The 27,424-nt window shown below is 31.4% G+C and overlaps 1 protein-coding gene across 1 annotated transcript in view; it reads right to left on the reverse strand.

Annotated features, from left to right (window-relative positions):
- fred (friend of echinoid) overlaps positions 1-27,424 on the reverse strand; it is a 559,239-nt gene that overhangs the window by 323,637 nt on the left and 208,178 nt on the right. The window contains exon 2 of the mRNA XM_065501969.1: positions 7,612-7,810. Within this exon, the coding sequence (XP_065358041.1) occupies positions 7,612-7,810 (199 nt within the window). The remainder of the gene's footprint in view (positions 1-7,611; positions 7,811-27,424) is intronic.

Consider the following 27,424-nt stretch of genomic DNA (forward strand, 5'->3'; position numbering starts at 1 on the left):
TTGGTACATGTAAAAATGGCCGTATTTTTTAAAACTATTTTTTTTTCTCTAGAACTTTTTATATTTTAAAGATCAGCTCATTCGGATCATAAATAGAATTTTTTGTGATTTTTTAAAAAAAATGTGATACTCAAGATGGAGTGTAATTTTGCTAATTAAGCGTAAAGAGCTTTATTTACAACTTTGGAATCTTTGGTTAGGTTAGGTTTCCAGGCAGCCACGAAATGAAGGAAAATAATAGCAGCTCACGTGGGTCCAAGCAATGGTCCCTTTATGTTACCTGAAAGTAGAAAAAACAGAAAAAGAGGGACATATAGAAGTGAAAAGAGAGTAAAAGATTGAAAAAGTTAAGAAGAAGATGTCAGAGGAAAGATAGAGGGGGAGATTTTAGAAGAAAAAAAGAAAAGTTGCGTGCCAATGAGTCGGCGGTTAATTGGGTTACTCTAAAGAGATCCCCATGTCTGGTCTTTTTAACCAATTATTTCTCCTTATAAAGATATTAATACCCTCAAGCCTCATATTCGAGAGCTCAGAAACACTATTTAGGGAACGGTGTTCCAGAAACCTTAGGCGTAGATCTCCTAATGCTGGACAGTGACAAAGAAGATGAAAAATAGTCTCATCTTCCTCCTCGTTTTGACAACTTCTGCAGAAGTCGTGGTATGGCAAGACAAGTCTCCTATCGTGGTTACCAAAGGTGCAGTGTCCGCTTATGACCGCCACTACACCACTCAATTGTGAGCGTGTAAAGCCAAGAAGATATGTTGTTCGTCCCCGATTCAGTCGGGGTCATATCGTTCTGGTTATAGTGCATTTGGGTTCACATTCCATCTTGTCTGAGCGAGATCATAGTAGAAGTTACTAATTTGTAGCTTGCATTTGGATAACGGAATCCCACATAGGAAATATATATAGTTGCCCGTATTATCTCCATGTCCCCGTACCCACTTGAGTACGACTGTTGAATGTCTCGCCATTCTGTTTAAGGATGCCCGGCATTCCTAGACTAAATTAGATGTTGTGTATACACCTGTTAGAGATTTTATTGCGGCCTGACTGTCAGTATATATATAAATATCCCTGCCTGATATCTTGTTATAACTGAGCCCGTTTGATGGCCGATATTTATTGTTTGGGGTCCGGGAAATCCCGAGATTTCCCGTATAATTATTGTCGGGAATTCCCGGGAAATTAAAAATTAATTAAAAATACTTTAATATTAGTGGAGGTTTTAAACACCATTAAGGATACAGTAGAAGCATTAAGCCGAAATGAAGCCAATTTTCTGATAGGTGATGCTATAATGAACACACTTTATAAACAGCAGTTATCAAAAAATTCTACGATTTCTCAAAACACGGTTCATTCAATTAAATTAAACCTAAAAACTTCAACATTATAAGATAAATTATAATAAAAAAAACACAATGTTACAAATTTATGGACAGCAAATGTATGAACGTCTATTCCCTCATCTGTTCAAAGCGTTGATGATGAGGTTTCCGAAATACAAATGGAGCAAAATTTTAAAAACCAATTAGAATATTCAATCAATATTGAAAAGGAAAGCCCTAAACATTTAAAATCAAATGCTAAAAATTTTAAGCGGGAATTATAATTATTTGAAGCAAGTAGCAATCGGAGAATACATTTTGATTGTCTTCATAATGCTTTCATAACGATAAAGCCAACACATGTTTAAAGCGAAAGAGTTTTCTCGTTGAATGACTTATTGAATGAAAAAAATTGGTTCTATTACGGACATATAACATTATTTTTATGATATAATAGTGGTATTCACAATGTAGAATACTTTCTATAGCAAAGTAGCAAAAGAGCAGTTTAGCAGAAAACAAAATACATTAGAACCACTTTTTTACTGCTTTACTCTTTTTAAACTATATGAGGTAATTTTGAATTTCATATTTTTGTTTTGAAATGAATTTAATTTTATTTTAAAATATGTATATTTTATATAAAAAAAAATATAACAGAAAAATCAAAAGAAAGAATCTAAAAAGTGCATTAAAAATCCCATTAACATATTAATCGACATCGAATTATAAAGATACGTTCACAATTTATACAATTTTGTGACACTTAATTGCTCTTTTACTCTACTATATCATGGATACCGCTAATATTTAATTTTATAGTAACAAGTGATCTCCAAATATTTTATGTGGATACAATTGAATTGTAATGTATTGTTTTTGTTTTTTTTTAATAAAATGACACAATTTTATAAAATAACATTCCCGGAAATCCCAGGAAATGAAATTTTTCATTACCGTTTCCGGGAAATTAAATTATCCGGGAAACCTCAAACCCTACCAATAATCAATATGCCCTTTCAGAATTATAGGGTCGCTATTCTGATCCAAAAATGCTTTTGGACAGTGTAATTGGTGAACTGGATCCATATATAAATAGCTAATTTTTAAAGTAAATATTTGCATCATGTAAAAGGTATTTCAACAGCGCTTTCAATATAATATCTAATATCTGCACTTAATTAAAAACATGTGTATAGTTTGAAAAACTAAAAAATATTAATATAGAATTTAAAAAAATGTGAAATGCTGTTGAATTTTAAATACATTCATTTTGTTATGACATAATTATATTAATAAAGAAATCCTTATATGCCTATACTTTAGTATGACCCCGTTTGTAAGGAGGACACTTCAAATATTTTTGAACTTACATGAAAATTTCTGATACAACATTGAAAGCGGCTTTCAGCGAACATTCACATGATACCAATACTTCATATATTTCCTTTGCGATAAATATGAAATAAATCATATAAATCTTTTAAAACAGAAACTTTCATTTTAGTCGGGAACATTGACACAAACTGTTGAATATCATATCACTCAGCCAAATAGGATGTGATTGAAATGCAAATTTTACTTAGTTATTAAGTTGTATTTTATATTTAAATCCTTAAATAGGCTTTGCAAACTAATACTTAAGCAATTTGATAAATATCTTATAGTTAAGAGCAAATAAAAAACTCAATTCTTTGTTTCCTTTTTTGTACACTCACATTCAAAATACTTAAGCCAATTTTCCAGGAATTAGAGGATGTTTTTTATGTTAAACAATGTTTTATAATACATAATTGTGTTTTAAATATGCAAGTATTTATTTATTGTCTTTAGTGTCCCTTAAATAAGCTGTTTATAGATATTTTGCTAACATTTTTGTTTAACCTTCGCTTTACCAATACCCACCCGGGTGACCATATCGATTTTATTGGTTTAATATTTTTTTTAATTTTGTTTCGATTTAAATGAAATTTGTAGTCACTGAACAAATTCTAGAGTTCTATAGAATTTAATAGAACCATTTTAAACTTTTTATAAGGTGTTTTTCAATTTTTTAAAATTTCGTTCGTTGCATATATTTATAGAAGTGTAGTGTCACCCGGGTGGGTATTGGTAAACCATGTACATAAAAAACCTTTGGTAAAGCGAAGGTTAATGTATTTAAAAATCAATAGAAACTTGTTATCAAATACAAAAATGTTTAGCCAAAATGCTTATCTTCTATATATATAAAAATGAAATGGTCCATGTATGTAATGGCATCACGTGAGAACGGCTGGAACGATTTGGCTGATTTTATTTTATTCGATTCGAAATTTTCAGGAGATGGTTTGTAAAGAAAAAAAATCAAATATTCCGGGTAAAACTCGGAATTTATTTTTTTGAGTTCAGTCAACAGTAATAAAAAAGCTTCCTAAAGTATGTAGTACATGTAGAATGTCAAAATGCGTAAAAAAGGCACACAAAAATGACAATTTCCACTTTATTTATGAAAACCGGGATTTGGAAAATCCCGGGATTTAAAATTAAAAAATCCCGGGCTTCGGGGTTTAAGAAATCCCGAAAACCCCGGGATTTTCGGTAACGGGATTCCCCGTTTGGCATCTCTACTCTCTACTCCCAATACAGTGAAATAACTCCTAATTCCCAAAATAAAATGAAATAAAACCCAACAAAAATTTCATTGGGAGTTGTTTCATTGGGAGTTCTTGCTTTATGAAATAACTCCCAACAAAAAATTATGAAATAACTCCCTATGCGGTAGGAGTTGTTTCATAATGAAATAAATCACAAGTTGTATGAAAAATTTGTTGGGTGTTATTTCATTTTTTCGTGGGAAGTTATTTCATTTGGGAGTTATTTCACGGTACCGTAAATAGCTACCAGGTGAAGCCGGGGCAGTCAACTAGTACTTAATAAAAGCAAATTAGTTTTTTTCCAAATTGCTCTTCAAAGCAATGGCACAATTTCAAAATTGTACCAATACAGTCATTGGTGTACCATAGCACTTTTGAGGTTAAAATTGCCGAAAAAAACATAGGCAACTAGCTCAAACGTCATAAATTCGGTTTGTTTTTTTAATCTAGGTTCAAAGTTCAAATTCTTTATAGGAATTGTGTAAAATCGCTCAATTTCACTGCTTATCCAATTTGTACAACATGGTTCTCATAGCAATGCTTATGTATCCTAGTTTCAACATGTTTTCCTAAAAATTGTTTTCTTTTGAACACAGAATATTAACCAAAAAATTGTCTTTGAATAATGGTTATCTCAAAAAAGACATCTTCTATTTTGTAAAGATGTTCCTGAATTTTAAGGCATTGTATGGTTTACAACTCATAACAAATTCAGAGTGAGACCATGAGGGGATCTCGAGATAGTAAATATTTAGGAAAAATTTCCTTATATTTGAAGGAATGAACAAAAACCTTTAAATATATTTTTAGGCATATAATTTTTATAAACTTAGTATAATATAAATCATAGGGACTTAATTATAAATATATCGCCAAAATAAGGATAATATATTTATACATTCTAAGTTGTCATAGAATCCAATCATTGTCAGAATCGGTTTTGAAAACGACAGAAAAAGATTCCGACAATGATTGGATTCTATGACAACCCCCAATATCTTTTAAGCAAGTAAATGTTAGAACATATACCTAAATTTTGTACATTGGCGAACTTCGTTCTCAAAATAATACGGATCTCATAATTATAACTGTTGAATTATCCATTCATCTAAAAATGGAATTCAAATAAAGTTTAACAGAAATGTGTTTCATATAGAAGTAAATCACTCGACCATATTTAATGGAGATCGGTCCATAATTAGTCATAGCTCACACATATTTGATGACGATCGGTAAATAATTTCTCATAGCTCTCATATAAAGACCATAATTTAAAAATAAATTACTGAGATTTCAAAAGCAAACAGTGTTTGCTTATTTACTCAGTGTAGGGTCTTATATTATACTTTCAACTCTACTTTCTTACTTTTTAACATGAAATCGGTTCTAAAAACCAAATAAATCGATTACAAATGCCAAATATGTAAAAATGATTACAAATGTCATAGGTCTACGAAGAACCATTACAATTTTAGCTTAAAATATCATAGCGCATATGTTTATATTGAGTTGAAACATGCAAACAAAACAGAAAATAATTCTTTATAGCCCATTTATTCAGATATGTCGAAATCTTCTTCAGAACTTTCCTAATAATTTTCCTAAAAATTTGTACGGACTTCTGTCCTCTGAAAAGTTTTCGAATTTCATCAGACAAAGAGTTACGATTTGTTGGCAACAACTCATACAAATTTCGCAACATTTTTGTATCTATATCGGATACGGAATTGGTAACTTTACTGACTATCGGAACGAATTCTAACCAAATTCGGGAACAAATGTTCATACTATTTCCACTATTGTTGCTGTTGATATGATAAATATTGTTGTTTTCGCCATTTTTTTTCCATTTAAATTTATTATATTATTTTTTTTTGTTGTTCTTGTTAACAAAAGAGTTTAAAACCACATGATGTCATTTTCTACCCACTTCATCATCATCATCATCATCATCAACATCATGACTACAACCAGTACATTTCCCCACAATAAAAAACATAAAAATTCAATTTGTTAAAAAATAACGAGAGAAAACCAAAAAAAAAAATGAACAATATGTAAAATAAACATTTTGTTATAAAAACGTATCATCCACATCAACATCTCCATCACCATCATCTTGAATGTCGCTGTAGTCAATGTCGCCGTCACAGCCACCACCACCAGCTGTCATCTTAATTGTCAACTAGACATTTACCGAAAACTTGGCAACACAGTATCTACATAAAAGAGTGTGTAAGAAAAACAAAAACTAAGCCAAGTTAATCATATCAAACAAAATAATGCTGTTGTTGTTTAGTTTATTTATTTCATTTTTTTTTTAATTTTTTCGTTTCTTGTCCTTTTTATCTTTTCAGACATTTAGTACTCTTTCCTTCCTTTCATTAGAATCCCTCCTATGTTGAACGGTTGGTCTTCATCTTTTATTTTGAGTTTTGGTTTGCTTTTATGTTTGAGGTCACACCACTCTGTAGTCTGTTTAGTGTAAGTATGTAGTGTGTGTATTTTTAATGGTCCTTCTGACTGTCAGTTTTCTTGCTTTCCTGCGCCATGTATACGAGTATGTAGGTGTGTGAACTTGTCAGTTTAAGTTTATCTTTCTGTTTTTGTCTTATTTGGGCATTTTTCGCTAGAGTTTCTGTCCACATTCATCATCATGATGATTCGTACGAACATGTGTTTTGAATGTTTCTTCCATCATCATTTATACACTTTCGCGTGTGAGCGCCTCAAGGCCGTCGCCAACGAGAGCTTAGTATGGCGAACATACAGCACGAAAAACAGCAACAACAAAAATCATACACCACCAACCATTTCACTTTGGCGAAGCGTGACATTGTTTTCATCACTTTACTCTGGCAGTTTCTTTAACAATTCAGTCAACTTAAATAAACCAGTGTTTATTTTATGTATGTAGTTGTTGTTTTTTTTTGCTACTGTTCCAGTTGTTGACGCAGTTGCTTTTTAAGCCTTTAGTTGTTTGCTTTCATGTTGGCAAACAACGTTTAACACCTTCTTTCACCGGCTCTTAGTCAATTTAAATTAATTTGCTCACAAAAAATTCCAGTAGAGCACGAACTGTGATTGTTTCTATTCTTTGTTTTAAACGCCTCCAAATTGTATTTAGAATTGATTAAATTAGCACTGTCTATTAACAATTAAAATTTTTAAATGATTCATTGATGAGATTAAAATCACACACAATACATGTTTGTGTTTGGTATTAAGATAATCGTAGATATATGTATATTTTGGGATGGGTGAAAGGTTTTTTTTTAAAATATCTATTATAGCATACGGATTTAGTTTGTTTTCATATCAACGGTACAGTATCCGAATCACACAAAATATTTGTCTTTCTTCGTTTTGAAAGTATTTTATTTTATATTCTGTTTACTTAAGAACTAAAGTATGTAAAGGAAAGTATTTTAAACCTAAAAACTCAAAAAAGCTATCTGCTTTAACTCTTTGCGGTTTGAATATATAAAGCAAAATTATTCAAACAACCATATTAAAAAAAGTTATTTATTTGCTAAAATATTTATCCATAGTATTGTTAGTAACTGTAACTGTTATACTGTAGGTATATGTAAAAAGTAAAATAATTTGTAAAACTTTATAATAAATAGTTTTCGACTTACCTGTAATTCGAATTTAATTGAACGTCTCCAATGGCGACATTCTCAAATTGTGTCGGACAACATGTCCAACGTGCCCAATAGAATGTGAAATCCTTTGAATCGTAGTGTTCAGTAAAGCGGCATTTAAGTATTAAATCTGCACCTTCACGAGTATCAATGGATTCGCCAGCCTTTGTGCATGTCAGCAAGAAGGGCAAAACTGCAAAAGAAAAATTATAAGAAGAGAAAAGGTTTTATTATTTTTTCTAACAAAAACAAAAACTGAGGTAAAATTGTCAACCAATTTAAAGGCTTTACAATTTCTAAGAACTATGTATAAGGAAACGGGAAAAGTTCATAAAAGTTTGCTACACTAAATTTGTAGTTAGTTGCTGTTTAATATGACAGTTGATGGGTAGTTTTCAACAGTAGACCGGCGAATTGGCAAACGGAAAACAAGCAAAAGTATGTGTTTGTTAAGCTATTGATTGACCCATTGGAAAAATAAATGCAAACGAAAATTATATCACATGGTTTAAGCATTCATCATCATCCCGTTTTAATAGGATATGAGCTATAATCGACCTCCTTGAATTTAAGATAGTTCTTTGATGTTGAAAGTTTTATGATTGTGAAACAATTTGTCTGAAATTGAACCAGAAATTTACTTTTGGTTAAATTGCTTCTAATTAGGTTCACATTTGTAAATCAATTCAGATACCGTTTAATCCTACTGTGTCTAATTTAAGATCTTTTTATATGCTACCATAAAATATAAATTAAATTTTGATACAGATTACACTGATCTGCCTGTTCGTATTCAACCTTATACAGGATTGAACCAAAACATCTATATTCTTGTCCACTATCAATTCAGCCAAATAAGTAGAAGAATTTGCAAGCGTAATACCACCCACCGGCATATCATTATTTTTATGATAATTTACATCAATCAAACTTCAAAAAACTTTTTTTTATAATATTGTTTATTTTTTATCTTATTTAATTATTAGCATAAAACGTTCGACAAAATAACCACTAATATTAAATAAATTACGTTAAAAAATGACAGATGGCATATGTAAATGAAATCAAAATAATTTATTTTTATTAAAATGCAAAACCCTCTATCTGATCATATTCATACATACACATTGAATATTTTTGAAAAGCAAAACCCTCTATATATCACAAGGTCCACAAAAATGCAAAATTAAACTCTAGATTATTTTAGATTACTAAAATAACTTATGACTTATGACTTATCTTTGCTATACAAAAGACGCATACGTGTTTTTTATTCAAAACTAGTTGATAGCCCCGGCTTCGCCCGGTAGCATTTACTAATGTTAGTTCTTCAAGTTTCTCCAACCCACGCACAGCAGCCTGTTCTTATTTATTTGCAAATAAAATATCTAAATTTGTACTGCATACTTTAGGGAGCTTTTTTATTACAGTTGACTATACTTACAAAAGAAAAGAATTTCCGAGTTTTACCCGGAATTTTGAATTTTTTTTCTTACAAACCATCTCCTGAAAATTTCGAATCGAATAAAAAACAAGTAAGAGTGCTATATTCGGCTATGCCGAATCTTATATACCCTTCACCTTTGTTCTCACGAAGGTGAAGGGTATAAACATCAGCCAAATTGCTCCAGCCGTTCTCACGTGATGACATTACATACATGGACCATTTCATTTTTATATATATAGATTTATAAATTGGAGTCAGCCATCTAACTAGACAGTAGCAAAAACTGTAGTTTATTTACATTTAAAATTAATAATTTAGGCGATCCACCAAGTGAGTATTGGTCAATACATTTCAGAGTTATTTGTCTTAGACATATACTTATCTACATGTAGACCTTTGAAAATATTTAAAAAGTTTATAATTTCTCTCAAATACATAGACTAGATAGAGTGTGTGTCGTGTTACACTTCAATTGTGTTGGAAAACATTTTTGGACAACTTTTCAATGACAAGGGTCATAACCAACAACTGTTAGGGCCAAATAAAACAGCAAAACAACAAAAAAAGTCTAAAGTCTTATAAACAAATTTCTAAAGGTTAACACAAATAAACACACACATACCCACACGCAATTTGTGGTATGTTTTGAGTGTAAATGTGGAAAATTGTTTGTGTGTAAACATTTGCAAACAAATAAACACACAACGACCAATTCAAGTTCACACATACACATAAACTAAACAGAAATAATAACAATATCTTAAGTCTTTTCCAAACAGGGCCAGATCATTCTAAATATTTAATTGGAGAACACCTATGTGTTGACTCTTTGAGAGCTCATTTATTACTCATAATCGATATCACAACAAAATGGATATAAATGTCCCGGATTCACCGCGGACAACCCATTTATTGCACATTCTTCAGCATCTCATTTTCAAGAATGCTTTAGCGTCAGGGGCCTCATATTACCTCGACTTGGTAAAGTCCAATCTCACTCAGAGAATGTATACAGACAGTCCAGTAAACATTTCATCCTCTGAAGGAATTGAGAGGCTCAAGGCAGCCTGAGAAATAAAAGAAGGTCAAGGTCATCATAGAAAATTTGCGAATGGGTATCGGTACCGGTACCGGTACCGGTACCGGGTACCGTTGTTGTCCAGTCTTCTCAAGTTGGTATTCTTAGCCAAAAAGTTCTGTGAAAATTCGGAGCAAATACCACAGTACCCCCAAAATTGGTCTGCATAAGTCATGTTGGATGGTCTTATTTTATATTCTCTTTAAAAATACATTATTTTCTCCCCTCTTGGGAGCATTTGGCTTCCACAATGCATCTTCATCTTATACGATTTGTTGCAGTTTATTTTCGCGTATGTAAGATTGCACTGTCGTAGTTATTGAAGTATCGTGCGTCTCCATGTACGATGTTGTCATTAGATCCTGTCTACTGTTATTTTGCATAAGTTTCGTTAAACGGTTGTTGTTCCAGTAGTGCGATTCACTAACTTTTAACGAACCGACAATCGTAATGTTTATCGACATAAATAATCGCTTGCAGTAACGATAGTGTGATTCAGTAATTTATTTTTAACGATTGTTGAAGATATAACATCTCTGTCTACAAAATATCAAAATAAGCGAAAAGTAGAAAACCATTATTTGACACATAATGAAATAATTAACCAGTGGTGTAGTGAGTACAACGTTGACTGGCAATCGGAAGGTTGACTTGGCTGCGACTTGCATTTTTTTATTTATTTTTTTTTTGTAAATACATAATTTTATAAATAATTCTACTAACAAAACAACTTATTTCCTGCCAAAATGTAAAGGATTACTTTTGGGACATTGCGAACAAAAATAAGTACTTGAATAATTAGTAGTACTATAATCGTCAAATTCCCATATTTTTTATATTTTATTGTAAATATTAATAAGTTAAGTAAACAAAAATGTGTTTCCATTATTTTTACGATAGTTCCAGCTACAAAAGATGAAGATGACAAAGAAAAAATTGCAAATACACTTTATCGATTAAATAAACACAACTTAAATTATTGTCGCTAACATAACGAAAGAAAAACTGCATAAAGTAACAGCTGACTTCAACCGACAGCAAATGTCGTTAAAAATGTTACTGAATAGCAAATTCGATAAATTTTCGTTATATTTATTTTAACGATACGATTATCGTTATAAAAGTTAGTGAATCGCAGTACAGGTAAGTAGATGATTGGTCTGCTGTAGCGGGTCCTAGGATACATGTACGATGTTGCGATAAGATTCAGTCTATTGTTATTTGCGCCTTGTATAAGTTTTGTTAATCAGTTGTTGTTCCAGCTAAGTAGATGATTGGATTGAGTATGGTGGGGAACCTTGGAAATCTTTGATTCCTACCTTTTTTCCCAGGGCCTGGCGAGCTTCCTGACCTTTGTCATGATGATTTATAGACAAGCAATTTAACCACTACACCATGCAGCCACCTTTAAAATACATATCGTAACAAATAAATTTTCCTTAAAAAAATAGTATACAAGTAAGGAGTATCGTCGGCGAAGTCCTTTTCGGGGGGACATTTATATGAGGGCTACGTGAAATAATGGACTGTGTTTAAAAGTTTCAATAGATATAGTCGTTGGGCCGAGAAAATATATGTGATGAATTTAATAGAAATATCTTGAAAATTAAAAGTGATTCTGAGTCGATCAGTGTACTTTAAGGAGGGTGAAATACTAATATTTTTGGACATTAAAAAAGCAGAAGTCCATTAACCCTTTTCACTATGGTGGTATGGGTATATAATAAAAATATTAGTATTAAAATGTAGCTAATTTTGAATGTCATTACATTTATTATATTTTACTGTTAAATATATTTAAAGACACGTTTTTCGTTTATGATACCCTACAAAAATGTTTCTTTTGATATGAAACTTATTTGAGTACTAAAATTTTTAAGATATTTATGCTCGATAAAGTAACTTTCGGAAGGGGCCTTATATGGGAGCTATGTCTAATTTTGGTCAGATAGTCACAAAAATTGGTGGGATGAAACATATTTGTGCTGAATTTTATTTGGATAATAACATATTTCAGAGATTTATGCACATTAATGAAATTGGTGCTTATATGGGAGTTATGGAATATTGTGACCCGATCAGTACTAAATATGGTAGTATTAGTTCAGCTTAAAACTTATTTGTGCTGAATTTGGATGGATGGATATGTTTATAATTAAGATATTTTTAACTATTTTAGATTTAACTTTTTTCAGCTAGGGCTGTTTTATGGGGGCTAGGAGAAATACTGAACCGATTCTAACCAAATTCAATATGCTTAGTCATTGGGGCAATTTAAAGGTTTGCGCCAAAAAAATTTAAAAAAAATAAAATTTACATGGACGGACAGACTGACAGACTCGCTTAATCGAGTCAGAAAGTGATACCGATTGGTATACTCTAATGTGGGTGTTAGGACAATATTTTTGCACGTTACAAACATCAGCACTATCCCAATATACCCTCCCCAATATGGTTGTGTATAGTATAAAAATGAACCGTTTTTATAGAAATTTCGGTTGGGCGCTTTATATTTCTCGGAATTAAAAGCTTGATTCACAATTCAAGCCGTGAATGCGTAAAAATAAATCTTATTATTTATTTTTACCAAAACACAAATTTTGGCAATTAATTAAAAAGCCAAAATTTGTGTACATACATATATATATTAATATTTAAAAATGGATCAACAAAATCGCAATACTATTCGAAAATCGTTATTCAAATTAAACAATTAACTACTACAATAGGTACTTATGGTTCATCATATCATAAAAAAATAATAACCACACGAAATAATTTGTATACATTAGTTGAAGTTTCCATTATCAAAAAAATAAAAAATGACCGGAATTTAATAACACTATGCGACAAATAGTAGGGTCAGTGATCAGGGGGGGGTTCTGGCCAATGGGAAATGTTGGATCGGTAAAAAAAAAGTTATACGTGTCCCGGCGTTTCACTGGGTCAGGTCTAGGAATCGAGATATATTGATTTTAAATTAGAGTGTAACGTATAGGAAAAATTGTAATTTTTTTGCCATTTTCATGCATTTTGACCATTTAAATGTCGGAATATTGCGAAGTTATGATCAGTAAAGTTGTTAAGCTCAACGCCGGCCAACTATATTTTTTCTTTGGATACAGTATTAGATGATTTTAACTGAGTTTTGTAAGACAACTAACGAAAATAATTATGAAAAACTGATTTTCCATGGTTCCACTCAATGAAAACCAAAAATACCACTTTTATTTATTGACTATGTTGTAGTCGGCGTTGAGCTTAACAACTTTACTGAACATAACTTTGCAATATTCGGACATTTAGATGGTCAAAATGCATGAAAAAGGCAAAAGAATTTAAATTTTTCCTATACGATATATACTAATTTCAAATCGATATATTTCGATTACTAGACCTGACCCAGCGAAACGCCGGGACACGTATAACTTTTTTTCACCGATCTAACATTTTCCATTGGGCAGAACCTCCGCCGATCACTGACCCTACTATTTGTCGCATAGTGTAATTTTAAATTCGAGCTGACTTGAGTCTTATCAAGTCTTTGAGACCCAAATGCGGGAAGAAGATCGTTGGTTTAAGTAATGATGAATGTGCTAGTGACGGACTTCGGGACACCAAATGTATCTTATTAGGTGCTGTTTTCCGAATCAACAATGTCACTGAAAATAGCAGATAGCAATTGGCGGTTTGCTCAGGAATTGTATTATTGTGATGTACTGGTTTTGTGCTTGGTTCTCGGTCAAGGTCGATTGTGTGTGATGTCGTAACACATACGTCAATTTATCGGCTTGTGTTCCAGGTCTGAGATCATATATTGGACTAGATTAGCCGTCCGGATTTTGTTGCTTTAGTAATTGTCCTGGACTTGTTAATTGACTAGCTAACTATGGATGACATGGATTAGATAGCCCGAGCTTTCGAGCAAGTTTGTACTTTGATCTGTGCGGTTAATGTACAAGAAATTGCATGAAAATTGAATGTTCATTGCAAGTCATTCAATGGTGCTGATAGACTCATTGTTTCTATCCGGAGTTTGGACCACAGTGAGATAAGGCCCTCCAGGCAGGTGTTCACTCAAATCTAAGACAGAATTCATGTACTAGAATTATCTTAGAGAAACTGAAAGTTTAAAACTGCATAACAAAACTTTTAAAAACTAATTTTTGGAATTCTTAATAAGGTTAACAATATACAATATGCAACTTTTCAAGTGAATATAGAAATTTGTATTTTGCAGCTTAATTTAATTAAACATTTTAAGTATTTGGGCTCAAAATTATCAAAGATTATATGTATGTATGTAAATCAAATAACTTTTCTTTATAAATATTTTTATGCAAATACCTTTTTTGAAGGGATTTAAAAGCCAAAATAAATGCAGTAATAACTTTAGCATTTTAATAAAGCTGAAAATACTTTTCCTTTAAACTGCCTACATTTTCCATTAAGTTTGTATGTAAAAATCCTAGTCCTAAAATGTTCCCCTAAATTATAAAATTATATTTTTTTTAATAATCTTTCCTTTCTTCCTTTTTCGTTCAAACAAAAAAGAAAACTTGATAATTTATCTTCAAAAGAACTAACTTAAAAGTTTTAGAGGTTCCACATGATGTATTCTGTAAGTACAATATTTTGTTGTTAATTCTCTTACAAGTATTTTATTTAGTTGGCTAAAAAACAGCACAGAAAAAGGAAAAAAAAATAATAAAACGACTTTGTCACAAGTACTATAATATTTTTCACAAAAAATTAGTTCCCCTCAAGTGAAGCTGCCGAACTTGACTAAAAATACAATTAATATTTATGCTGCTACTTATACATCATACAGTGGAACAACATTTTGCCAAGTGGCCAGATTGAAATTAAATTACAAATAAGTTTACATAATAGGGAGGAAACAAACTTTATGGTCACACAAATTCAAAGTTGCTTAACAATTTTAAATTCGCTTAAGTACAACTTTAATCACTTAACCAATTTTAGCAATTCTGATATAGTTTCCAAATATCATAATATTAATAGGCAAGTCGATTTCTTTAGACCCCTTTTACTCTCACATTATACATTCAATTTGGGCAAGAAATATACCATTTTAAAGGGATTTATTCACAGAAGTGCAGAATATATATTTTATTGAAATCGGTTCAGTTTTTTTAGGAGTTATAAGGGTTTAAAGATGTTACTAACACATATGCAAAAACGTGTACATGTGAACCTTAAGCTAAAAAGTAAACAAAGCAATGCGTGTTTGTCCAATTTGTTGTTGTAAATAAATAAGAGAAACAATTAAACAGTATTGATTTCGCTCTGTTTTAAGTGAGAGTTGTTATAGAAAACCAAGAAGAAGACTTTAGTAATTTAAATTCGCTTTAATAACTATATTTTGAAGGTGTTTTTTTTATTTTCTAACTCCGATATGCATAACCAATTTTTAAATTTATCAAAGGTTTTATAAAACAAAATTTCCATTCAAGATTTGTTTTATAAACCTTTGACAAATTTTATGCATATGGGGGTAAATATGTAATTGTAGTTATGTAAATAGTTATTTTGTAATATGTGCAGAACTATAATTGTGACGATTTTCAACGGTTTATCACTGCATGAAGTTTAATGAAAAATGTGACGTGTCGGAAAAAATGGTGAGTCGCCTCCCATACAAAGTAAATAGTTATTTCTAAATATTTTGTGAACTATAGTTGCAAGATTCTTTAAACTTAGTCCAAATGGCTCTTTTATAAATTTGCATAGTTTCGCTGAAATTGTCCTATACAAAGTATATAATTAATTTCGAATATCTGTAGAACTATAGTTGTAAAAGTGTTTAAACTTTTAGCGTATTAATTTCTTATTACTGTGCGGAGTTTAGTTTAGAATATAGACGGAATTAGATTAGAGGGCAAGAACCCAAAATGGGAGAGGTCGGAAGAGGATTTGAGTCACCTCCCATACAAAGTAATAATTACAAGGTTCTTCAAACTTTGTCCGCATAGCAGCTCTCTTACCATTTTACACAGATTGGCTGAAAATGGTCGGGATTGCATTAGTGGTTATGAATTAATTTTGAATATCTGGAGAACTATAATTCTAAAAGTATTTAAACTCTGTATCAATCAATTTATTACCATTCTAAGGAGGTTAGCTAAAAACAAATTTATTCCTGATCCCTGTTCGAAGTTTAGCTAAGCATGATCGGCTTAGTAGGAATGACCCCTCTCTTATAAAGGAAAGATAAAGTAAAGCTTGATATTTACACAAAAGGTTTAAAAATGGGTGGGATCAGAGTAGTGGAGTGGTATCTCCCATACAAAATTAGTTAGTTATTTTCGAATATCAAGTGAACTGTAATTGAGAGATTCTCAAATTTTGTATGTGTTATTTTCGTATTTCCATTCATATTTTTTTTAATTTTACTAGGGTAGGGGTAGCGAAGTGCACCGGGTTATGCTAGTTGTAATAAAAATCCTTTTCTTTTGAATCAAAAAATTTTCTTTGAACAGATGATGTCTCAAAAAACTATCTTCTATTTTCTAACGATTTTCTTCAATTGTAAGCCATTGTATGTAAACACTTGGTCAAAATTTTTGAATATTTCGAAGAATAATCAAAAAACTTCACATGTATTGGGTGTATGACTTAAAAGTGCGGGATCTTTTTTTAAATTTTTTAAATTTTATGTTGAAACATTTGTCCAACATAAATTTGTTCAAAGTATTTTCCATTGTTAGATATGAACTTTTGTCATCTTTCTGGCAACATATAGATTCCAAGCCAAAAAAAAAATTGCTCATTTTTTGAGGCCAATAACGAATCAAGCCAATATTGGATAGTTTGTTCCAAAGTGAAGCGTATACCAGAGAGAACATTCTGCATCGATCGAAACAAACAGTATTCGGTTGGGGCTCGGTCTGAACTGAGGAAAAACTTCACAACCACTTCATTCTAAATACCTTTAACATATTGAAATATTTCCGTTTCATGTCTGGCCGCAGCTCATAATAGCACCATGGATATTTGGCTTTGGTGACTATTCGGCAGGTTGGCCGGACTTCACATACGATCTCTTACGATTCGGGTTATCGTAATGGATCCATTTTTCACAGCAAGTAATGATTCGTTGTAAAAATTATTTTCTTTTATAGCGTTCAAGCGTTCACACCCACCTAGAAGTGTACCAAGCTGCTCAGAATCACTTTCTGAGTCGATCGATAAACCTTGTAATCAAAGTACAGGTCGAAATTTTAAAGATAATTCGACATAATTTGGCACAAGCATTTATATTATCCCAGGAACTAAGCCTACTGAATTTGGTTATAATCGGTTCATTATTTCTTATAGCCCCCATACAACTGCCCTATCTGAAAATAGTTAAGCTATCATAGATATCTTAATTATAAACATATCTAAAACAAATTCAGCATAAATAAGTTTCATATATACGCAAATCATCACACCAAATTTTGTGACGATCGGTCCATAATTGTCATAGCTCCCATATGAGGAGCCGCAGAACAAACGGTACTTTTTCGCACATTTAAAATTTTTGGGAAAATGAGTTTTATTTATTTCGCCCCCTTAAAAAACTGCATGAACCTGGAAATGATAACAAGTTTCTTATTTATCAATTGATAAATCTAACTGCCATATGTAACCATATGAAATGTTAAGGATGTTTGATATAAAACCATTTTAATATTGGAAAAAGAACCTTTTAATTTTTATTTTAACGATAATATTTTAAATGAATGTATTTAGTCCTGATCTAATATATAAACAAACAAACGTTTTGTTAAGCACAAATTTTTTTAAAACCCATTTTCTTAGTAAAAAAATTTAAAAAATTTGCTGACTTGATTGTAGAAGATTTCCAAAAATACCAAAAAACCAATTTTTGATAAGATGCGAAAAAGCACCTTTTGTTCTGCGGCTCCTCATATAAGGCCCACTTCTCAAAATCACTTATCGAGCATAAATATCTTAAAAATGTGGTACTCAAATAAGATTCAATACAAATAAGTTTCATATCAAATGAAAACTGTTAATAATCATATAGTCGGTGTAGGGTATCATATGGTCGGGCTTGCCCGGCTATACTTTCTTACTTGTTAAAAATTATGTTTGTTTAAAATGATCAAAACATGCATATTTTTATTAAAACAAAATCTGGCCACCCAAACTAATATGTGCTTCATCACTAAACGGCAAATAACGAATGAATGGGCGGGGAGGGGAAAAAAGAGAAAAACCGAAACGAATTTGAAACAGAAGTTGAATAATACTTTTTCTAAAGTTTAAATAAAAATTTGTTGGTTTAAATGTTTGTACAACTTTAATTACTAGTCGGCCACTTAAGTGGCTACTACAGCAAAGTTTAAGCAAAAAGGACTATTAACGAACATGCCAAACAATACCGCCCCAAACCACCCACGAAACAGGCCAATTGTTTGAACGTGGGGAAAATGATGACATTGGGGTTGTATCACAAACAGAGAGCAGAGCATAGTACTGAAAAATGAATGATCAAAATGTGAAAAAGCACGTAATTTACGCGCGAGTGCATACGCTTAATTTGATACTTAATTTTTTTTTGTTGTTGTTGTTGCTGCCAATGGCTGTTGTGTCTATTGTTATTTTTGTTGCTGTAGCTACAATTATTGTTAAATACATTATGAAATTGCGAAAGTGTCTTTATGTATGGATGTGTTTTTGTAAATATTTATTAACAACAAACAACTTCGTTGGCAATTTCAACAAATCGAAAGTGACTTGCTCAATGGCAAAAGTACAAAAGCCATAACAAAAACAAAAAATCATTCGCTCGAAAATCTCAACTGAAAATATAATAAATTCGATACTTCCTTTTTACTCCCTTTTCAAAGGAATAAATTCAGTGAAGCAAACTAGTTGTTGTCTGTGTGTATAAGAGTTCATTTAATAAACAGTACATTGGCCCAGGGTTAAGTGATTGACATGCTTTTTATTTTATTTTCATTTTCATTTCTTTCATTCTCTTGGCGATGTTTCTGATGAGAACTTTTTGATTTCTCAGCTAATATACTTTGATTGGCCGTGATTTGTGATTTGAATAAGTAATAGAAATAATATTATTACTAGTATTAATTTATCTACAATAAATACATACATATGTATGTAGGTACATAAAGGAAAAATTAAAAAACAGTGGAATCTCAAAAGAAATACACAAATGTATTTCCGAAATAGTGCGGTTCGGAAAAATGTAACATCTTATATATAAATTTAACGATTAAAATTTTAGCCAAATCGAACAAGGTGAAAATTTGGGTTACGGCGCCAGGTTTGATTCTAACATATTATTACCCATGCACCGTAGCCTACTTTGGTCCTATAAAATTGAAATAACTGAAGTGAAATAGAGCAGTAGTCATAGTAGATATTTCAAAATTAAGATGCCACCACTTTCCTTTTTCGAAACATCAGTGAAGAAACACAAACTGCTCCCATCTTAAGGGTATAAAAGTCACTCAGACATAAAGGAACTAAAATCAATTTTGAAAATGTGATTTGAAATAAAATAGTAAAAAGATTTTTATATTTTTGGAATGCGCTCGGCTATGTCTTGTGCTATTTATCTCTTATATTTTACGAGTTATAGGCATTTCAAAACATAGGTCGTACTTTTGGATCGAATTGTTTTGATACCGAAATGTTCTTCTTAACGATACCTTACTGAAAATCATAAAATTGTTACATGTTCTTAAAGTTTTATTTAATAAAAAAAGAGTTGAGTCACAGCAAAAATCTATTATTTTTTCAATTTTTAGATTGAAAATAGTTTATTTTTGGATCCAAAATATTTTGTGTATTATTCGTAATTCAATTGTCTAACTAACAAACATTCGATCCAAAAGTACAACCTATATTTTTCATTCTTCATTCTTATCATATGTGGTAAAACAAATATTTTTAAAATTTTTAGAAAAAAATAAAATGTCGCTCAAAATCAGTGGTTTTAGCCGTATATATGTATATATAGCAGAAGAAGTTGGAATTTTAACAAAATAATTACGCCATTGTGATCACTGATGTAAAAACGTTCTAAAAAGGTATGATATTACAAAATCAGAATACACAATTTTTTGGAAATTATAGTGCATCCTCTGAATGTTAACTGATTTTGTTCAAGCTTTCAGGATTTGGTTTCTAGATGACACAGAACAATTTTAGACAATCAGCCCAATTATGAATAAAAAATTCCCCGGGAGTTTTTTCCCATTGAATTTGAATAGGAAATATGAGAAAAGGGAAAAACACTTCCGGGGAATTTTTATTCATAATTGGGCTGAATATAAGAACCACCCTAGGGCAAATGTCCTAGCTGTTCAACTCATATGTATAGTCGGATGATAAAATGTCATATATTCAGCTTATACATTATTAATAACCATTTTTTTACAATAAGCAAACATTTTGGATTATTCTGAAATCATCATTCACATTTGCTCAATTGATAAAAATAATTGCATGGCAAAGAAAATATTTTTGTCTCCATTCAAATTTAATATTTTCAAATTTATTTCAATATACGAGTAATAATAACAAGTCCCTAAAAATTAGAGAAAGAACAAAATTTATTTTGCAGACATCACATGAGCTCATGCGAGAACAACATGGCATTTTTATACCCTTCACCTTCGTGAGAAGGGTATATATAAGTTTGTCATTCCGTTTGTAATTTCTACATTTTTCATTTCCGACCCTATAAAGTATATATATTCTGGATCCTTATAGATAGCGGAGTCGATTAAGCCATGTCCGTCTGTCTGTATGTCTGTCTGTCTGTCTGTCTGTCTGTCTGTCTGTCTGTCTGTCTGTCTGTCTGTCTGTCTGTCTGTCTGTCTGTCTGTCTGTCTGTCTGTCTGTCTGTCTGTCTGTCTGTCTGTCTGTCTGTCTGTCTGTCTGTCTGTCTGTCTGTCTGTCTGTCTGTCTGTCTGTCTGTCTGTCTGTCTGTCTGTCTGTCTGTCTGTCTGTCTGTCTGTCTGTCTGTCTGTCTGTCTGTCTGTCTGTCTGTCTGTCTGTCTGTCTGTCTGTCTGTCTGTCTGTCTGTCTGTCTGTCTGTCTGTCTGTCTGTCTGTCTGTCTGTCTGTCTGTCTGTCTGTCTGTCTGTCTGTCTGTCTGTCTGTCTGTCTGTCTGTCTGTCTGTCTGTCTGTCTGTCTGTCCGTCTGTCTGTCTGTCTGTTGAAATCAGTTTTCTGAAGACCCCAGATATCTTCGGGATCCAAATCTTCAATAATTCTGTCAGACATGCTTTCGAGAATTTTGCTATTTAAAATCAGCAAAATCGGTCCACAAATGGCTGAGATATGAGGAAAAAACCAAGACAACCTCGATTTTTGACCTATTTTTTTACCTATATCTGGATTACTAAGACATTAATATAGACAATATGGATATCTAATGATAGATATTTCAAAGACATTTGCAACGATGTATATAAGACCATAGTAAGTTGGACCTACAATGGGTCAAAATCGGGAAAAAAATTTTGAACCCGAATTTTTTTTAAAAAAAAAAAAAATTGAAAAAACAAAAAAAAAATTTTTAAAATTTAAAAAAAAAATTTTTTAAAATTTAAAAAAAAAAAATTTTTAAAATTTAAAAAAAAAAAAATTTTAAAATTTAAAAAAAAAAATTTAAATAAAAATCGAAAAATTTTTTTTTCCAAAAAATTCAAAAAACAACTGGAAAAAAAATTAAATTTTGTTTTCCTAAAAATATTTAAAATTTTGAAGTATAATTTGGTGAAGGGTATATAAGATTCGGCACAGCCGAATATAGCACTCTTACTTGTTAATAAGTGTATTTTGTTTGGAAATATTTTGTTTTCACAGATAGGTTTTAATATTAAATTGATATAGACATGAAAAGAAACAAATTTATACATTGACATACACATATTTATACCCAGTAAACTCAGCAAACATTTGTTGTACATTTCGGTAAGTATTAGAACCGACCATTAGTTTAGAAGATTCAGATTTATTATCATTTTTTTCCAAAAGTGGGATACTTCGTAGAGCCCAGTGTTATATCTCTATTATTTTTTGATTTTTTGATGTTCTAAATTGATAAGAATAATATTGTAGCTTCGTAGAGTCACTCAAATAATTATATGAAAAGTACTTATTCCACAAGACGAATTTTGTAGATTTTTACAATCACAAAAATATGTACACATGAATTAGAAAATTACTTTTTTGCCAAAAGTCAACTTTATAAAATTTTAATATAACTCTTAACTCTTAACATATCAGTCGTTTTTCAAGTTGGTATAACAATATTTTTGAGTACAGGTCTAAGTTAGCTGCCTTGGACAATTTTGACCCCAGTTTAAAAATGTCCCAGAAATGTTAAATTAAAAACAATTAAAATTAAATATTAGAAAATAAGCTAAAAAATAACTTTAACAAATTTATGAACAGAAACAAAATATCCTAGAAATTCTTCAAATTCAAATCGGTTGCCACGCTAACCCATTATGGTAAAATTTGCACTTTGAACCTTCATTAAGCATTTACTAAAATCGGAACAAATTTTATAAATTTTGTTTAAAAAAATTTAAAATGTAAATTTTAATTGTATGTATTAAATCGATAAGTAAATATTTGACAATAGGCTAAGTTTTATAATTATTCTTAAAACATCATTCACATCTGCCCATCATTGAAATTCGTCCATGGCAATGGCGAGATACTTTTTAAATAAGTTTTTTCCTAGTAAAAATTTTATATTTTCAAAACGAATTTAATATAATAATGACGAGTCCCAAAAAATTTGCGAAAAATACAAAATTTTTTTTACAGACATCACATGAATTCATATGAGAACAACATGGCTTTTTAATAAGTGTATTTTGTTTATACAATGTACTACATACATTTTTTGTTTTCATATATAGATTTTAATATTAAATTGATATAGTCATGAACAGAAACAAATTCATACATTCACATACACATATTAATACTTTGCATGAAATTGCCCACTAAACATTTTTTTGTCGAATTCGGTTAGAATTCATATCGGCAGTCCCATTTCATATTCGATATCGGACCGCCTGAAAATGTACTGATTTTTGTATGAGTGGTTGACAAGAAATCATTACTCATTCGGTAACGGTAATGATAATTTTGATTATTTCGGTAATGGTTTGCAACTCAATTATTGAAATAAAAAATTTATATTTTTATAATTCAAATTATTTATCAAAAATGATAATTATCAAAATAAATCGTATGCCAATACGACAAATGAGGGTCCAGTTACCCAAATGAAAAGAAGCAATGGAAATAATGCCCCATTATTTTCATATGCACATGCATTAAAAGAGGGTGTACCAGTACCCGACACTCTCAAAGCTCTAATGAGAATCTAATTCAAAACATTAACAGTTTCATGGCGAACATGCAAAATATGTTTCAACAATTGATGCAGAATCAAAGCATGCAGATCCTGCTAAATAAAAAATTAATTCTCTAAGAATTTGTTTTTGGAATGCTAACGGCCTTAGCCAACATAAGAATGAAGTACAACAATATCTACACCTTCAGGAAATTGATGTACTACTAGTTTCTGAAACACACTTTACCATACTATACTTATCATAAAAAACATCCAAGTGGTAAGGCTTGTGGAGGAACAGCTATATTAGTGAGAAAGGATATTAGGTATTTCCCAATGCCAGAATATAAAACGGACCACATCCAAGCCACATCTATAAATATACCTTATAGTAGAGTTACAATATCTTCAATATATTGTCCTCTTAGGTATAATATTAATCGAGAGCAGTTTCTCGAATATTTTAGGACGCTAGGTCCAAGATTTTAGCAGCTGGTGATTACAATGTAAAACATACATTTTGGGGCTTACGCCTTATTATTCCTTACGTCTAACAGACTAGATTTCAGATCTAGCGTACAACCTACTAATTGGCCTACATACCTCAATAAGATTCCCGATCAAATTGACTTCGCTGTAATCAAGAATATAAAATGAGAATTTATTTCAGTGTTCCCTTCGCTGGACCTCTATTCAAACCATTCGCCTACAGTTTTAACGTTATTAGAAGTTCCAAGTAAATTGGAAAACTCTTACTCTTGTTTCCCTAACAAGAAAACGAACTGGTTAAAGTACAAAATGTATGTTAGCTCATGTTAGCTCACATTTGCCACAGAACATCTCATTGAAAAATGAATATGAAATACAATCCGCTGTCGATATATTTACAGACATTTTAACACACGCCGTTAAAGTGTCCACGCCCCCAGTCACCCTAGGGAATTACAGACATTCAAAATGTCCTAAAAACATTGAGTATCTTATCAAAGAAAAGGGAACACTCAGACATCAATGACAACAATCGGGATCTCCGAATGTAAAGGCTAAACTTAATCAGTGCTAAAGAAGACTTCACGTCGCCTTAAAGATTAATAAAGAATCTTACCTGCGAAATTATCTTAAAAACTTAGACCCTACTATGAAAACAGAATATAGTCTCTGGGAAGATATGAAAAATATGCAATGCCCTATTGTATATGAGTCGCCCACACGCGTTCAGAACGGAGAATGGGCAAAAAATACTTCAGAAAAAATCGAAACATTTGCCAATCACTTGGAGAATGTAATTACCCCATATGATACAAATTCATATATTAGAGATAATGTCATATATAATGTGGTGGCAGCCCCACTAAAATTCCGGTTTTCTACCGTGAAGACGACAATCAAAGGTCTTAAGGCTGGAAAACCACCTGGTATAGATAAAATATCTACCACGATGATAAGTAATCTGCCCAACTCAGCACTGAGAATTATTTTGTTCATATTTAACTCAATACTACGTACTGGATATTTCCCATTCTCATGGCAAATATCTGATATAGTTATGATACCAGAACCGGGAAAGTGACATCATACCTTCTCATTAGCCTATTGTCAATATTGTCACTTTTTGAAAAGTTGTTGCTTGAGAGACTTATAGTGCATCTTGACGAAAATTGCATTATTCCTTACCATAAATTTGGTTTCAGAAGGAAACATAGTACTATCGAACAGGTACAGCTATAACAACACTTATTCGGAAAACTTTCGAGAGCAAGCAGTATTGCTCCGCATTATTTATTGACATATCTCAAGCCTTCGATAAAGTCTGGCACGATGGACTAATACACAAAATTACTAGATTACTACCTGCTAACGTACATAAACAGCTTAAAAATTACATACAAGAAAGATCTTTCCAAATCAGATCAAAGGATGTGATCTCCACTCGTCGAGATCACATCCATCCACGTTTCTATATATTTTATATACTGCAGATATGCCTACAAGCGCACTGAATCACACATCTACATTTGCGGATGATACCGCTTTTTTAAGTACACATGAAAACCCCGCAATAGCTTCGGAACAACTCCAGTCTCACATCGGCGATTTGGAAAAATGGCTGGACAAATGGAAAATTAAAATCAATGCAACAAAATGTATTCACATTACATTTACTCTAAGACGAAAAAGTTGCCCTTCCATACAGATAAATAATATCAAAATTCCAGAACAGAGCCATGTGAGATATCTCGGTATCCATCTTGATCGTCGTTTAACATGGTCCCACCATATTGAAGCCAAGATTACACAAATAAAATTAAAGTCAGTAAAATAGACTTGGAATACAAAGTGCTTTTGTACAAAACCATTATAAAACCGATATGGCTATACGGCATTCAGCTATGGGGAACAGCCTCCTCATCTAACGTTGAAAAATTAATTGCAAAGAAAGCAGTCAGCACTGTTAAGGACAATAACAGGTGCCCCATGGTACATTCGCAATAGTAATATCCATAGGGATCTCAATGTCCCCATAATACGCGAGGAGATCAAACTCTCCAGTTTAAACCACATTTCAAAACTACTGGATCATCCAAAACCCCTTGCCAGGGAGTTGCTGTCATTTGAGGGTCATAGACGACTGAGGGTTTGGAAACACTGGATCTGGCCAGATAATCATTTAACGAGCACTCATGTTGGACATTACAGCGGCAATAGTATCTTTAGTTTTAGTTTAGGTTAAGATTTTAATAATTATTGTAAATTTCTAAAAAAAAAGATTAAATAAAGAAAAAGATAAAATGAAAAAAAAAATTATTTATGTCAAATTATTTACACACTAGCACTATATCGGAAACGGTAGCTTAGAGGTAGCTAACCTTGATGGTATCCGATGAATAAAGCAATCTAAACTATCTAATTTTAAAAAAGAAACATTTCGAAAATGAGTAAATTATTTTGTTCGACACCTTAAAAAATAATTTACTCATTTTCTAAACGAAAATTTAGAAAATTAGGTTAATTTCCTGATAAAGCCTTCGATTATTATTGACCTCAGAAATGATGGTTGCAAATGTTTACTGGGTATGTAAACATGAAAATTTGAATATTTGCAGTATGTGTGATAAGAAGAACCTACGTATATGAAGGAATGTTAGTTTTACTCGTATATCTTACAGTTTTCATAATATTAAACAAAATATTGGAGTCTATATGGAAAAACGAAATTTCGCACAAAGCTACACACAAACAGTAGCAAAGACTTTTATAAAGATCATTTTTGTTTCTAGCATGTAAAAGATACATCTCGTGTTGTTTCCTTTACTGGCAACCAACACATACAAATAAGTATATAACCAGCGGAAAGAATTGCTAGGGCTTCACTTTGTAGGCCTTCTAAAAAACCTGTTTAAACATTATTACATGAAACCAGAAGAAGGAACATAACCTTCTAAAAAAAGTTTGGCTTTTATAACATTTGATGTTGTAAAGTTCGCGTGAAGTATTTTTTTATATATAAAACTGCACACGTGATATTTTAAATTCCATTCTTTAGATGTGATGCTGAATTCATTAAGAATATTTTCAATAAGTCTTGCTTCAGCATACCTTCAATTAGGCTCCTTTGTCGACATTATCTGAGTTATTCGCGGAAGGTTTCCTTACATACCTTTAGATATGCCTTTTAAAGCAAGGCTTTGGCTATGTAAAATTGAAACGATTTTGCAATGCGGCCTTTAGCAAGGCCTCTTTATTGCATCCTTTTTCCCGTTGGGTACATGTATGTATGTGTATTTGTAGAATATGTAAATATGTCTATTATATTTATATAAACGTGTCTATGTGAACATTTTTATTAAATTTGTTTTCCCTTTGTTGTACATATTTTTTTCCACTTTTTTTTATGAAAA

Source organism: Calliphora vicina, chromosome 2 (genome assembly GCF_958450345.1).
Source record: "Calliphora vicina chromosome 2, idCalVici1.1, whole genome shotgun sequence".
Lineage (NCBI taxonomy): Eukaryota > Metazoa > Arthropoda > Insecta > Diptera > Calliphoridae > Calliphora > Calliphora vicina.